Source organism: Oryctolagus cuniculus, chromosome 19 (assembly GCF_051225735.1).
Source record: "Oryctolagus cuniculus isolate XC-2025 breed Fujian yellow rabbit chromosome 19, ASM5122573v1, whole genome shotgun sequence".
Classification (NCBI taxonomy): Eukaryota; Metazoa; Chordata; class Mammalia; order Lagomorpha; family Leporidae; genus Oryctolagus; species Oryctolagus cuniculus.
This window is the reverse complement of record NC_142885.1, coordinates 17580837-17595697: the sequence shown is the minus strand read 5'-3', so window position 1 is coordinate 17595697 and position 14861 is coordinate 17580837. Positions and strand designations below refer to the sequence as shown.

Genomic DNA, 14861 nt, shown 5'->3' with positions numbered 1-14861 from the left:
TTATTAGGAAAGACATTTATTTAAAAGGGAGAGAGGGAGAGAGACACATGGTCCATCTGCTGGTTCCCTCCCCAGATGGCTCCAGTAGCCGAGGATCTGCCAGGCTGCAGACAGGAGGGAGGAGCTCCATCGGGGTGGCCCATCTTCTGCCGCTTTCCCAGGTGCACCAGCAGGGAGCTGGATTAGAAGTGGAGCCCTCTATGGGGTGCTGGGGTTGCAAGCAACAGCTTAACCCACTGTGCCACAACACCAGCCCCTGAAAGAGGCCTTCTGACGGGGCTGAGGGCGGGCCACCCGCCTCAAGATGAGTGGCAAGAAGGACCCCAGCTCCAGGGCAGCTCTAAGATCCACAGCGGCACTGACCTCAGGGCAGAGGCCCTGCACGGAACGAGAGCTCTGCGTGCTCTCTAGGTCACGGGGTCTACACTCGGCTCTCAACAGGGTTTAACGTGGAAGCCAAGGGACGTTCAGCTGCTCGTGCAAGCCCACCAGGGCTGCAAGCCGGCTGCTGAGGGGCAGGGGGCAGTGTGCGGCTTTACCACAGGGCTGGGGAAGTGAGGGGAGGCAAAGGCCAGGATGCAGCCCACTTTCCTGGTGCACGGAATTCGAGTGGACTGGACTTGTCCCTGCACCACCACGTACCAGCTGTCCCTTCTCTCTGTCTGGTTTCATGGAGCTTGGCGACCTTCCAAGAAGCCTCAAGGTTTGAGACGTGGGCCTCTCCCATTTCCCAGAAAGCAGTGCTGGGGGCCGCTTCGTGCCTCGGCCTCAACCCGTGGCTTCAGGGTCGGTCACCACCCAGTGGGTGAACCCTGTTGTCATCACCTTGGCTGACACTGGGACGGCTGCAGGGGCCAAAGGTGCACCCAGGGCACGAGGTGCCAGACGCCGGAGGAAGCGAGCAGGAACACATTCTCCCAGCTGGTTCCGGGGCTCCTGCGCAGGTCCCTCTCGCCCTAGTCTCCCAATCCAGATCCAAATTCTTGGGAAGTTTTGCTTTTTATTTGTGACCAGAAGAAAAAAGGAGCACGGCTAGGCCTCCGTGTCTGCCATCGGGAATCCGGGAATCAACCCTAGAAGGCAGAGGCTGATGCCCAACGGCCTAGTGCAGCCACCCCTGGACAGGGCAGGTGGAAGCAGACCAAAATCCCGGGGGCCCTGCGAGGGGCATGGGGCAGAAATGTCAGCCAGGGGAGCAGCCGGGGTGGGGGTGTGCTTCATAAAGAGCCCACCCTCCCCGCCCGAGGCAGGCAGAGCGTGGGGCTGTTTCTGCACGGGGAGGAGCCTTCCAGGCTACCCTGCCTGGAGCTGCAGGCGGGCTAGGGAGGTTCCCTAAGCTTAGTGTGATCCCAGACCTGTAACTTTTTAGGTCCCAGGACAGAACTTCCAGAGCTGTGGGCTTCACGGAGCATAAACAAACTTGGGAGGTCTACGCCAAGGGGCCCATGTACCTCCACGAACCCACAAAGAACCAAAGCCCTGAGGCTCGAGTAGTCCCCCCCCCTTGGTCAGCCATCCACGGCTCCTGCCAGGTTTGTCTGCAGGGCTCCGTTCTCCCATCCCCCTCGGCCTGTTTTTCAACAAATGGCCCCTCTTGCTTTCCAAATATGAAACATACCAACAGTCGACATTCTTTCCAAAAGTACACACCCCCACCCCCGACATCAAGGCTCACGGAGCCAGGACAGTAAACCAGGGTGGGCCCATTCTGTGGCCGCCCCACAGGGATGTCGGAGCCCAGCCCCCACCTGGACTATGTGTGGGTTTATCCCGAGGATCAGACACCATGGGTACAGGAATTGCTAATACACCCAGGCACCTCCGATTCTGTTCAGACCTTGGACTCGGGCCCTCCCTCTTGCTCTGGACCCCTGGCAAGAGTCCTGCTCTGCTCCAGCCTTCCACTGGGCCCCAGTGCAGCCCCCTGAGCACCTGCAACCCCATGGCCAGCCCCACTGCCCCAGGCCCAGGAGCCTCCCAGCTGCAGCTCTGGGCCCCTGCCTCGGCCTGTCTCTCTGGGCCCGGCCACCCTGCTCAGCAGCCCGGCCCACTTCAGTTCCCTCCGCTCCAGCACCCTTGCTTCCAGGACTTGGGGGAGGGCTGTGATGAGCACTGCGAGCTACACAGGGGCAGGGGCCACCCTCGGGGAACTCTTAGCTGAATGTGACCCTTGTCTGGGAGGGGAGGATGGCCTGGGAACAGGATGACCAGCTGACAGGCACACTGTCCCGAGGATGACCTTGGCCCTACCAGCATCACCATAGAATTACCGGCCATAAACGGGACAGACTTCAAAACAGCAAGTCACTCACTCCTCTGCGGTCACGGCCCTGAGCAGCTCCTCCAAGTTAAATGGACACAGACAGGAACACTGGTGCTTCCGCTCTGGGATCTGGGTGTCCCACCCTCCGAGGGGGAAGTGGCCTGGGGGCTGCCCGAACTCCCACCTGCGGCTTGGGGAACTCACAGAGAGAGACAGGTTCTCGGACGACCCCAGAATTTTTTTTGGCAGCCAGTGCTTGGGCGTATTGCACTTTTCAAGGTTACAGAGAAGCCCCCACGCGGCTCGGTGGGGGGCAGATAAGTCCTGCTTGGGGCCTCACAATAAAGCCAGAGCAAGTGGTCCAGTCGCTGACAACATCCGAGGGAAGCAGGCACTCAAGGGACCCGGGGAAACCCTGCACTCCGGACTTCCGAGAATCTCCATCTTGGGGGGAGGGGGCTCTTTCTTGGACCCTCGGGGAGGGACGTAGCTGGGCGGGTGGGGAGGGCAGAGGGAGTTCAGCTCCTGGGACCCCAAGCCGAGGTAGACTAGGGAAGGTCAAAAGTTCCGAGGGCCAGCAGGGCCGCTGTCCCGGGACCGGCTGAGCCGCGGCTCCTCCCGCCTCTCTCCGCTCAGATCCGAAAGCCGACGATGATGAAGACTAAAAGGAAGAGGAAAATGAAGGTCGTGTCCCGGACCTCATCCCACTTGAAGCCCTTGGTGGCGCGATCCTCCTGCTGTTTGCGAAGGGCCTCCCGCCGGGCCCGCAAGCGCCGTTCGCGCTCCAGCTGCTCCCCGTAGTGTGCCCGGTAGAAGGCGTCGAAGTCGAACATGGTGCGCTCGGCACCCCCAGGGGCTGCCCGACCCCCGTGCGGGGCCCGAGAGGCGGCCGGCGGGGGCCGGGGCGGGCTGGGGTCGGCCGCGGGCGTCCTGGAGGGCCGGGCGCCGGGGCCGCGCAGGTCCTCGTCGCTCAGCAGCCCGCGGTCGTATTTGCGACGGAGTGTGGTACTGCCCAGCACCAAGTAGGCCTGGGAGATGCGCGTGAAGCGCTCGGCAGCCTCGGCGCTGCCGGAGTTGCGGTCGGGGTGGTAGAGGAAGCTCTGCCGGTAGTAGGCCGCCTTGATCTGAGCCTGCGTGGCCGTGGGGGGGACGCCGAGCAGCTCGTAGAGCGCAGTGCGCGAGTACGGGCCGTCGCCCCGAGAATAGGTTCTTGCTCGCAGGCCCACACTCGACGCCGAACTGGGAGCGAATTCCCAGGTCCGCCACAGTCGCCAGAGTAGCAGCCGCGACCACCGCGGACTGTGCGCGGCTGCCATCTTGAACGGAGCCGGCGACCGCTGGGAGACGGACCGGCCAATGGGAAGCGCAAGGAATTGGCAGGCGTGGGCCCCGTAGCCAATCACTTGAATAGGGAGGCGGGGAAAGGGGGTGGAACATGTGCGTCACGAGCCGGTCGCGGGACTGATGACGTAAGAGCCGGCGCCCGGAGTCGCCAGTAGCCGGCGTGTTCCAGAGACGCGAGGATGGCGTCTCGCGGCGGCAGACCGGAGCATTGCGGCCCCGCCGAGCTGGTAAGGCCTGTGGCCCGCGGGCGCTCCTCTCGGCTTTTCGAGGACCCCCCGCGTGTGCCTTCCTGCCTCGACTTGCCTTTTTCTCTTTCTCGCAGTTTTACGACGAGAATGAAGCCCGGAAATACGTTCGCAAGTGAGAGGAGCCGTCGGGGGTCGGGAAGCTGCAAGTCGCCCCCTCTGCGGGGCATTGCTTAGCGGGCGGGGGGCGGGAGTCTGGTTCGTGAGCTGACGCTCTTTCTGCCCCCAAGGAAAGCCGGCCTCGGGATCTTACCTGAGCATTGGAAGTGGGCGTGGTCGCGCCTGTTCCCCCAGGTGGCGTTCAAAGTTTGGGGGTGGGCCCAGCTTGTGTTGTGCATGCGGGGGTCAGGACTACTCGGGGGGTGGGTGGGGGGACTACTGGGGGGGGTGGGAAATAATATCCCGGCGTGCTTTGGTGTGTCCCTCTGCGTTCTAAGTAAATCTTAGCGAGAGTTGTTGGTTGTCGCTGTGATTGAATTCCCTAAGAGGAGGTGTATTGTATAATCCCGGAGTTCCTTGGCAGGTCCGGGCTAGAGCAGCGGACTTCCAGACCTGCCTTCTCTGGTGCGCTGCTCTGTAGAAAATTCTGCTAGTACTCTTCTGTCCAAGTGAGAGGCCAAGACGGAGCGGCGGCAGCTCCCCCTGGTCCAGTTGTCCCCGGATGGGAGGTGGAGACGGGATTCCGGGGGCGGCAGCTCGCCCTGGTCCAGTTGTCCCCGGATGGGAGGTGGAGACGGGATTCCAGGGGCGGCAGCTTGCCCTGGTCCAGTTTTCCCCGGATGGGAGATGGAGACGGGATTCCAGGGGCGGCAGCTCGCCCTGGTCCAGTTGTCCCCGGATGGGAGGTGGAGACGGGATTCCAGGGGCGGCAGCTTGCCCTGGTCCAGTTGTCCCCGGATGGGAGATGGAGACGGGATTCCAGGGGCGGCAGCTCGCCCTGGTCCAGTTGTCCCCGGATGGGAGATGGAGCCTGGATGGGAGGTGGAGACGGGATTCCAGGGGCGGCAGCTTGCCCTGGTCCAGTTTTCCCCGGATGGGAGATGGAGACAGGATTCCAGCTGCAGAGCTTATGTTAGGTGTTAACGGAAATGATTTTGTGCGATCCGGGTTCATGTGCACAGACAGACCTCCTTTGTGTAGTGTGGCTTACTCTAAATGACCGCTTAGGAAGAAATGGAAGGATCTTGTCTATTATTATTATTATTTAATTGGTAGTATTTCCTGTGGGTTGATGGTTGAAATGGTATTCAGAGCGTACCAGGCTAAATATAATTTACTGGGTAAAATAAACTATTACTACAGTTTTGTTTTGCCACTTGCTTTAACTTCTAACTGTGGCTACCATATTTTTTTTTTCATGGATTGCACTGCCAGTCCTTTTTGTTTGTGCCTCAGAGTTTGTGGAAGATGAATTGATTTTGGTGCAGAAATGTTTGAAGTTCATGCATAGATTTTTCCCCCCCATGGTATGCATTTTCCACAAACCGTTTTGAAGCACCCTTCAATATGCTTGCGAGCGACTGGTGGATGATTCTGGGGAGTGTGTTCTCAGGGAGCCGAGGACCGTCAGAGCCTGCTGGGGTTTCAGTAGAGGTCGGGCACGAGCCAGGTGGCTCCATCACATCAGCTTTGCACCTGTGCCAGCAGACACAGGTTGCTGGGTTGCAGGGTCTTTGGAAGTCACTTTTACTTTATTATTGCTGTTGTTTAGAGTTGATTTATTGAAAGGGCAACAGAGAGTGAGAAAGGTCTTCCCTTCACTCCTCAAATGGTCACAACAGCCAGGCCCGGGCCAGGGCAAAGCCTAGAACTCTGTCTGGGTCTCCCACGCGGGTTAGCAGGAAGCTGGATGGGAAGCGGCCTGGGACTGGCACTTCCGTGTGGGGATACCCACAGATGGTGGTTTAAGCGACCGTGCCACCCGCCAGCCCTGGGGCGCACCTTTGATAGCTGTGATCGTGTGTGTTGGTGTCAGGTTGGAACCGCCTGGTGAAGGGGTCGGGGAAGAACGCTCAGGGTGATCATTCATGCTTTTCTTCCCTCGGGTCTTAGGCTGTGGGGAACACACGGCCCAGAGCTCCTTTCCCACTCAGTTTTCCTTTGCAGCTCGCGGATGATTGACATCCAAACCAAGATGGCTGGGCGGGCCTTGGAGCTGCTTTATCTGCCTGAGGGTCAGCCCTGTTTTCTGTTGGACATTGGGTGAGGTCCTGCGACCGGGTTCTCCCTGTTCGGGGGCTGGAATGCCTTCGCGCCTCACGCTGAGAGTCTGTCTGTGTCTTCCAGCTGCGGCTCTGGGCTGAGTGGCGATTACCTCTCAGATGAGGGGCACTACTGGGTGGGCATCGACATCAGCCCCGCCATGCTCGGTAAGGATGTCCAGCGTGGCGCTAGGCTGGCCTCCGTCACCGGGGTGCGGGCCGTGCTTGCTGTCGGCTTCCCTCACTTTGTCTCCAATGTAGATGCGGCCTTGGACCGAGAAACGCAGGGAGACCTGTTTCTGGGGGACATGGGCCAGGGCATCCCCTTCAAGCCAGGCTCCTTTGATGGCTGCATCAGGTGAGCGTCTCCGCTTTCTGCTCTGTCTTGAAGGCCAGCACATCCACACCTGGCCGCGCGGCAGGTCAGCCAGGATGCTGGGACTTTTAGACCTAGAAGATCAGAGCAGGAGCTACAGCAAGGCCCAGATATCTCTGTAGTGGGGTGTGTGTGTGTGTGTATATATTTTTGAAGATTTATTTATTTGAACAGCAGAGAGAGACTTATCTACTAGATCATGCCCCAAATGACCACAATAGCTTGGGCCTATAGCTTCAGGCCAAAGCCAGAAGCTGGGGCTGGCACCGTGGCATAGTGGGTAAAGCCACTGCCTGTGGCACTGGCATCCCGTATGGGTGCTGGTTTGAGGCCTGGCTGCTCCATTTCTGATCCAACTCCTTACTAATGGCCTGGAAAAGCAGCAGAGGGTGGCCCAAGTGCTTGGGCCCCTGCACCCACATGGAAGACCCTCCTGGCTTCAGCCTGGCCCAGCCCTGGCCATTGTGGTCATCTGGGGAGTGAACCAGCAGATAGGAGATCTGTCTCCCCTTCTCTACTTCTGTCTCTCTTTCTCGCTATAACTCTGCCTTTCAACTAAAAAAAAAAAAAAAAAAAAAAAAAGAGCCAGGAGCTTCTTTCGGGTCTCCCACGTGGGTGCAGGGGCCCAAGCACTTGGGCCATCCTCTGCTTTCCCAGGCGCATTTGCAGAGCTGGGTTGGAAGCAGGGCAGCTGGGACTCAAACCAGTGGCAACTTAACCTGCTGCACCACAAGGCCTGTAGTCCTTAAGTGCCAGGTTCAGGCGGCTGCTATGGATACTATGTTTGCTTTGTGTGTAGGGGGAGGGATGAGCCTCTAGGAGCCATTTTGTGGGCCTCTGCAGCCATCTTGTTTTGTTCCATTTGATAAATTCTAGTGGGGAGCGGCCCGACTGCTGTGTTTTCTTAAGTGTCATTGGAGTCCTTTCTTGGTCATTGGGGTCAAGCTTTTTTCTTTTTAAGATTTATCTACTTGTTTATTTATTAAGTTACAAAGAGAGACAGACACAGATCTTCTGTCTGCTGGTTCATTCCCCAAATGTCCACAGTGGCCCAGACTGGGTCAGGCCAAAGCCAGGAGCTTGGAACTCCATCCAGGTCTCCACGTGGCTGCAGGGGCCCAAGCACTTGGGCCACCCTCTGCTGCTTTCCCAGATGCATTAGCAGGGAGCTGGATTGGAGGTGGAGCAGCCGGGACTCGAACCAGCCCTCATGTGGGATGTCGGTGTCGCAGGTGGAGGCTTAACCGCCTGCACCACAGCACCTGTCCCAGGTCAGGTTTTTATCCTGTGTATAGTACTTAGATTAGCTGGTCTTGAAACGTAGAAATTACTGTTAGAAGCATGAAGTCTGTCTTTGTCTCCTGCGGTGAGTGGTAGATTCTCTTGAATTTGGCTTTGTGTTGTTGACAGTGGAGGTGCAGAGGCCAGGGGAGGAAGCTGAGAGGGTTCTCTGGGGCTGGCTGAGGGAGTGTGCACCGCCCTCCGTCTGCCTTGTGTGGTGCAGCACTGCAGAGCACTGGCCCAGAGTGCACCTGCCAACGGGGCCTGCGGGCAGGGGGCCTTTGCGGGTGGGGCCACAGAGGGTGGTGGCAGAGTCTCGCAGGCTGTGGAGGCCGGGGGTGGCGTGGATCGGCCCCTCTCCTAACCAGGTACCTTCCTTTCCGTTCAGCATCTCTGCCGTCCAGTGGCTGTGCAATTCTAACAAGAGGTCCGACGTCCCAGCCAAGCGCCTCTTCTGCTTCTTTTCCTCTCTCTACTCCGTGCTTGTGAGTATGCGCGGTCCCTGTGTGGGCTGGGTGCCCGTGTATCCCTCCCTTGCCCTGCAGGTGGACAGATGAAGTTGAGATGCCCCTTGACAGGACCCCATGGGGTGTCAGAACCTTACCCTGGTGACTTATCCGAGGCCCTGGCCCAAACAGAAGCTCATGCTCAGTGGTCTGACGCTCTCTAGTTGAACCCACAAGACACTGGTGACAAAACCTGAGCTACCTGGAAATAAGGCCTACTCCTGTTGAATTCAGTTGCTCTGCTTGCTATGCTACATGTGAAGTGGGCCGAGCAGAGTGGACGTCTTGCAGAACGCTGTGTCCTCTGACTCCTCCCTGCCCACCGCTCCTGGTGGTGACCCCCACGCAGAGCCTGGCATAGCTTCATCTCGTCCTTACAGCCGAGGGCATGGCTTCTAGTTGCTTCTAGTTACAAGACTGCTAGAGTCCATGTCTTGAAAATGAGTCCTTTTTCCATTTTTTGAAGGACCTAGGTGTTTCTGTCCTCCTGGGTCTCCCCACCCTGCGCCCAGCCTTCCCAGGTGGCTTTTGGGCTGGTAGGCCACCTGCTTTCTCCACTACACCGTGGGGTTAGCTCTGAAGTTCTGAGGGCCTATGTCCGCCTTTCTCCTCTGAAATGCTTTGCACTCCTGCATGGAAGCCGCCGGCTGCCCGCTGTACGTGGGTCTCTGCTCCAGTGTTCTCAGAGAGGCCTGCCTGGAGTCAGGAGTCAACTCAGCCATCCCGTCCCCCTCCGTCTTGGTCTCCAGCCTGTTTGTTTTTGGTGCTGACACTGCTGTAAATGAGTTGCTTCCTCTGTGAGAGCATGAGCTGCAGAAGTTTAGGGGCTCTCGCGGTCAGGGCTGGGTCCCCAGTGCTCAGAACAGGGCCTCGCACCCAGCGGGAACGCAGTAGGTGTTGAGTGCAGGGAGGGAAGGAAGAGCGACCCGGTCCTGACCCGTGGGGTGCTTGTGAGACACCGACATCTTCCTCACAGGTGCGTGGAGCCCGGGCTGTCCTGCAGCTGTACCCTGAGAACTCAGAGCAGGTGAGCCCCTGGCTGCTGCAGGTGCAGGGAAGGGGGAGGGAGGGGAGGGAGCGAACACCCTCGGGTGGCCCCTGTGGCCTCCTGAGCTCTTAACTGGAAGGATCTGTGAGGCTGGGCTTTGTCTTCTGGTACCGTGCTGTGAGGGCACTGATTTCTGTGACCCAATGGCCAAGTGCTCTGCTCTCTGTGGGACGGTGATTAGGAGTTAGGACAGACGCGTGACGAGCTGTCCCTGTCTCCTGCCACAAGTGAACGAGGCCCCCATTGGCTGCTGGCGTGTGGATTGCTGTGGGAGGTAACTCCCCCAGGGAGGCGTGTGCTGGCACAGCTTCCGGCCTGCGCTTGCCTCTGTGTGGCTTGGAGGGACTTAGTTGGAAACGTCTGTTTCATCAATTCTCCCAGGCAGGGCCCGTCCTGGGAGCAGACTGGCTGCTTTCTCAGTGTCGTTGAATTCGTAGTTCTCTGAGAGAAAGAGAGCTCTCATTGGATGGTTCATTACCTAAATGCCTGCACATCACATTGAAGCCTGGAGCCGGAACTCACCTCAGACTTCCCACATGGGTGCAGGGCCTAACTGCTTGAGCCATTCCCTGTTGCCTCCTGGGTGCACACTGGCCAGAAGTTGGAGTCAGGACCCGAGGTGGGACCCTAACATGAGAACTGTGACGGGATGCTGGATCGATGGCCTGTTAATTGTAGGCCAGGGGCCTGTGTGTGGTGCAGCAGGCCGAGTCCCTGCCTGTGCTGTCAGCATTCTGCAGGAGCACCACTTCAAGTCCCAGCTGCTCTTCCATCCAGCTCCCTGCTGACGCGCCTGGGAAGCCAGCAGACAGTGGCCCAAGTAGGAGGCCTGGCCCAGCCCTGGCCATTGTGGCCGTCTGGGGAGTGATCCGGCAGATGGAAGAATTCTCTCTCCCTCTCCCTCTCCCTCTCTCCCTTCCCCTCTAACCACCTTTCAAATGAATTGACGTGGGGCTGACCCTGTGACATAGCAGGTTAAGCCTCCATTGCAGTGCTGCCAGGTCACACGTGGGCACCAGTTCTGGTCCCAGCTGCTGCACTTCCAGTCCAGCTCCCTGTTAATGGCCTGGGAAAGCAGCGGAGGATGGCCCAAGTGCTTGGAGCTCTTGGCTTCGATCAGCCCAGCTCTGTGGAAGACCTCTCTCTCCCCTTGTCTGTCTCTGTTCCTCTCAATGAATTTATTTTAAAAAAGCCAGCTCTCAGAAGTGCTTTTTGAGGGAGCGGGAATAAGCGCTCTGCCCCAGCCACCCGACCTGACTGGCTGCCCTCTCCCCTCCTCAGCTGGAGCTGATCACGACGCAGGCCACGAGGGCCGGCTTCACTGGTGGTGTGGTGGTGGACTACCCCAACAGTACCAAAGCCAAGAAGTGAGTGCCAGGGGCCCGTGCGCTCCTGGGCTGCAGGGGAGGGGGCGGGGGTGGGTCGCCAGGCCCCAGGCAGGCAGGCGGTGGGGTGAGCGCCATCCCTGAAGGGCTTGGAGCCCAGCCCCCACTGTGCCTCTCTCATTTCAGGTTTTACCTCTGTCTGTTTTCTGGGCCCGTGACGGTTCTGCCAAAGGTGAGCGACTGTGGGTTTACAGGCGGGTGCGTCCCAGCCCCGTGGGACAGAAGCGTCGGGCCTGAGACCTCTGGGAGCCACAGGCCGGGACCGCCTGAGGGACGGCCAGCTCCTCCCTGTGGGATGGAGCCTGGTACCTGTTGGCAGGCTCAGACCTGGTGTCTTCTGGATCACACGAACGTGTAGAGACCCCGGGGTGGTCTAAGCACACTTTGGTTCCTCCAGGGCCTGAGTGAAAATCCCGATGAAGACGAAGCCAGTGAATCCCGGTTCACCAATGCGAGGTAAGGCACGAGCCTGCCTCGGCACGGGGTTGCTGCTGTCGGGTTTACCAGACGGGGCGTCTGCTCTCGCCCGGGTTACCTGGGTTCAGATGCAGCAGCGACCAGGGTGCTGGTAGCAATGGAGAGATCCCGTTGGAGCGAGCCTGCTCCTGCCTTGGGCTGGGGGGCTGGGGCCCACCTGGGGGTCAGGCAGCCTCGAGTCCCCTCGGGAGCCTGCGCGGACCCCTTCTGCCACACTTGGGAGCTGGTCCCTTCCTTCCCGAGGCTGCCCTCCTTTGCCATGTCCTGTGCCTTCTGCAGCCGCACCTGTACCCCTGGGGCACCCCGTTCCTGCCTCTACGCTGCACACTGTCTTGTTTTGGACAAGAACTCTCTAAACCCTGAGACGGCCATTCTGCCCTCTCCTCACTTCCCGCCTTCCATGCCCCCCACTGCACGGGCTCCATGATGATGCTTCTGTCTCGTCACGGACGCCCACATCCAGGCCACCACCAGTTCCCTCTTGCCCAGTCTGCCCACCTCTCCGCCTTTGCCCCATCTCTGTCCCTACCTGAGCCGCGTGCTTAGTGGGATCTGACGTGGCCACTCACCACCTCTTGCCTCATGGGCTTCCGCCCCAACCCCGCTGGCCGCTTGTCTCGGTCCACTGCTGGCTCCTCTGCTGGAGTTCCCTCGGGCCTGCTCTGGACTCCACCTCTCTCTCAGCTGCTTTCAGCACCACCACAAGTTCCTAAATCTCCGCCGTGTCTCAGCCACACCTGACTGGCCAACTACCAAAGTGTCCAGCCCGGGCTCTCATGGGGATCTCACACAAAACCGCCCTTGGCTTGCAGCCCCTCCCCCACCCTCGGCCATTGTGCGGTGTGGTCCTTCTCACACCCGGCCGGCCCTCTCCCTCGGTGTGCCGGAAGTGTCCGCCATCGCTTGCCGTTTCTCTGTCCGGTAGCTTCAGTTGAGTTCCCCTCGCCGTCAGTTTCCGGAACACCTTCTCTTCTCTCGGTCACAGCGCTCACTTGGAGTGCACGCTCGGTGGGCCTGGTGGTGCGTCCCAGCGTCTTGCTAGCGTAGGTGCCCAGCAGGTGTCGAGTGAATACTGGCTCACCAGGTCGCGAAGGGGGACCCTTCTTAGTCCTGGCTGATGCGTGTGACGTCTGAGGGCGTGAGTTTGGAAGGCCCCCTGGTGGTGAGCCCTGCATGTTCCTGTGTCCACGGGGTGTATGCCCTCTGACTGGAGACCCTTGGCCATCATTTCTCTCAGTTTCCCCAGCCCGTTCCCCATGGGGAGTTGGGGCTCTTCCAGGTGCTTCCGCCCTAAGGTGCCCCTCCCCTGCGCCCTGTGCGAGGAAGTGCAAGTTCTCTAGCTCCTCCGTGCGCCCTGGGACCCCTCTTGTCCTCACCCCAGTGTGTGCCGACGACACAGCCTAACTAAGCTTGGGTAAGTCAGCAGACCTGAGCACCCGTTCCCCCCTGTTCAGAGGGGAGGGAGAAGCCCCAGCTGACAGCGTGTTGAGGGTGGAGTGGGGTGGAGTGCCGCTGCCCTTGTTCTGGGGGGCGGGGAGGAGGCCGTGCGCTTGGAAGGCTCCCCACTTCTGTCTAGTCTGTGAAGGGCGCTTATTTTAAGCATTTAGGTAAATTCCAAAAGTGACTCCTGACCTGACCTGTCTTCCTGCTGCATCACTCTCACCTGTGCGGCCCTTCCTCCTCCTCCTACCTCACCTGAAAGGCTTGGGCCCCGCTGGCGCTGGCCACTGCTGCTCCGCCAGGCTGGGCGCCCCAGCTTCGCCTGCTTCTCTTGTCTCCCAGTGCGTTCCCCCCGACGTCCCTCACTGGCTCCTGCCCTGGCCTTGTTCCCCTCCCTGCCCCCACTTTGCTCTGAAATAGTCCCTGGGAGTCATCTTCTGTGGCTCCAGCCCTCTGCACCACTGCCTCCCGCTTTGTGCCCCGCCTGCTGGTCTCAGGTGTCCAAATGGCACTCATTGGCTCCACCCACACTGGTGTCTCTGGACTGACCTTTGACCCGGGTCTGCTGGGTGATTCCACTCCTCTCTCTTCACACCCCTGGGTCCCCACTTTTGTCCTTGTCTGCCCCCTAGCCTCGGGTCTTCCTGAGATTCTCTCCTGAATCTGTCTAGACAGTGCTCACTGCAGGGAGACACAGGGCACGACACAGGGCAGCCTTCCCCCCTGGTCCTCGCACAGGCCCCTGGTCCCGGAGGTGGCCTGGGCAGCTGCACCCCTGCCCTCTTCCCCGCCTCCCTGCGGGAACCCCACTCCTCGCTGTGCTTGCCCTTCCTGTGTGCCCGGGGCCTCTGCGCTTGCTTTGCCTAGTGGGGGTGGTCTCTGCCCTGGCCCAGCCCTGGGATGAGGTCAGGGCTGGCTCATGCCGCTGTTGGGCAGGCTGTGCTGGGAACAGTTTGGGGCATGTGGTTGCAGGCCCCATTTTGAGATCCTGTCTCCCTTGGTGCTGTGGGGGTCCCCTCTCTCCCCAGCCGGGGCTGGAGGCTGAGATTAGCCCTGCTGGGGACGTCGCCGGGTCTGCTCGAGCCTCGTTTTCCTACTTCACATATCTGCAGGCGCTGGAACCTCTGGTCCCTGCACAGAACCGGTCCAGGGCTGAAGTGGCAGTGCTGGTGGGGTCCTGGGGTGCCCCCAGCAGGCTGGATGTGTGCCGTGCAGCAAGCGGTTGTCCCCTGTGGGGATCCTGGGGGACTGCGGGACTGCGGGCGCACACAGCTGCTCTGTCCTGTGGGCCTCCAGGAAGGAGGGGACCAGAGTGGGGACTGGTATTGCAGAAGGGAGGCGGGGCGTGTGGAGCCACCGAGGGCAGAGGGAAGCTCCACCTATCGGCTCATCATGGTGTCTCTGGCCCAGGGTCCCTTTCAGGCTCGAGAGGCGGTCACTGGTGAGAAAGAGCCGAGCGTGGGTGCTGGAGAAGAAGGAGCGGCACAGGCGGCAGGGCAAGTGAGTCCCGGCTGGGCACGAGCCTGGGGGGGGGCGGTGCGTGCCTGTGCCCCCGAGGCCTCGCCTGCGTCGGGAGGGGCCCCTGGGCTGCTTGGTGCCGCACTGAGCCGCCTTCCGGTCTTTGTTGGCACAGGGAGGTCAGACCTGACACGCGGTACACCGGCCGCAAGCGCAAGCCCCGCTTCTGAGCAGCCGCGCGAGCAGGGGGACGGGGACGGCTCTGGGGGGCCGCAGCCCCAGGCTGGACCACGGGGCCCGGCAGCTTCCCTGTGTCGAAGCGCGCACTTCACTAGTTGACAAAGTAATTATTTTAGAAAACTTCCAAAGTTGTATTTTTCTTTACCAAAAAAAGTTCCAAGCATATTTTGTTCTAAAAGCAATAAAATCACTTCCTGAGCACCTCCAGCCTTGGTGTTCTCCAGCTGGGCAGGGCTGCTCCTGGACTCCTCAGGTAGGAGAGGGCTGTGGGGAGCTGGAGCGCACGAGCCCAGGTGGGGGCCTTCCCTTGGGACTGGTGCCTGACGCCCAGGCCAAGGGGGGACGGCTGGGCCAGGTGAGAACCAACAGTGGCACCCACGGGCCGAGGCCTCCGTGCGGGTGCTTGCTTCCCCTGGGGGGAGGCTTTCCTGTCCCCAGTGCTCAGAAGAGCAGTCCTGCTCTGGGGCGCTCTAACAGGCTGGTGAGGGGTCTCAGGTCACTTGAGACTCCTGGGCGCGGGGGAAGGGAGATGACATGTGACAGCAGTGCAGAACAAGCACCTCGCTTTGCTTGGAGGACAGCGCTGGGCCTAGGCTG

The 14861-nt window shown here is 60.1% G+C and overlaps 2 protein-coding genes and 1 non-coding gene across 16 annotated transcripts; 2 read left to right on the top strand and 1 right to left on the bottom strand.

The window, feature by feature from the left end:
• DNAJC30 (DnaJ heat shock protein family (Hsp40) member C30) lies at positions 1–3617 on the bottom strand. Its single transcript, XM_017337949.4, has one exon. The coding sequence runs from the start codon at positions 3577–3579 to the stop codon at positions 2896–2898; it is 684 nt and encodes a 227-aa protein (XP_017193438.1). The 5' UTR covers positions 3580–3617; the 3' UTR covers positions 1–2895.
• Positions 3618–3757: 140 nt separating this feature from the next.
• BUD23 (BUD23 rRNA methyltransferase and ribosome maturation factor) lies at positions 3758–14465 on the top strand. 14 transcript variants are annotated; one of them, XR_016225686.1, is made up of 14 exons: positions 3758–3834; positions 3930–3967; positions 4083–4146; positions 5959–6054; positions 6139–6221; positions 6315–6411; positions 8099–8195; positions 9193–9243; positions 10546–10631; positions 10776–10821; positions 11047–11105; positions 12112–12540; positions 13977–14066; positions 14200–14465. XR_016225686.1 is itself a non-coding variant. In XM_089320771.1 (12 exons), the coding sequence occupies exons 4-12, from the start codon at positions 6215–6217 to the stop codon at positions 14252–14254; spliced, it is 588 nt and encodes a 195-aa protein (XP_089176897.1). In that variant the 5' UTR covers positions 3758–3834; positions 3930–3967; positions 5959–6026; positions 6139–6214; the 3' UTR covers positions 14255–14465. The 14 variants fall into 14 exon arrangements, 12 of the variants coding, with proteins under 12 accessions (XP_089176897.1, XP_002722009.1, XP_089176898.1 ...); XR_016225687.1 differs by lacking the exon at positions 14200–14465 and having other exon boundaries at positions 12112–12264; positions 12364–12540; XM_089320771.1 differs by lacking the exons at positions 4083–4146; positions 12112–12540 and having other exon boundaries at positions 5959–6026.
• Positions 13552–13674, top strand: LOC127488045 (small Cajal body-specific RNA 20). The gene has a single exon (XR_007915440.1).
• Positions 14466–14861: the final 396 nt, after the last annotated feature.

Coding starts and splice junctions, on each gene's coding strand:
- DNAJC30 (XM_017337949.4), bottom strand. CDS start 3,579: ATGGCAGCCGCGCACAGTCCGCGGTGGTCGCGGCTGCTACTCTGGCGA.
- BUD23 (XM_002721963.6), top strand. CDS start 3,787: ATGGCGTCTCGCGGCGGCAGACCGGAGCATTGCGGCCCCGCCGAGCTG. Junction 6,412..8,098: donor TCCTTTGATGGCTGCATCAG/GTGAGCGTCTCC, acceptor CTTTCCGTTCAG/CATCTCTGCCGTCCAGTGGC. Junction 8,196..9,192: donor CCTCTCTCTACTCCGTGCTT/GTGAGTATGCGC, acceptor TCTTCCTCACAG/GTGCGTGGAGCCCGGGCTGT.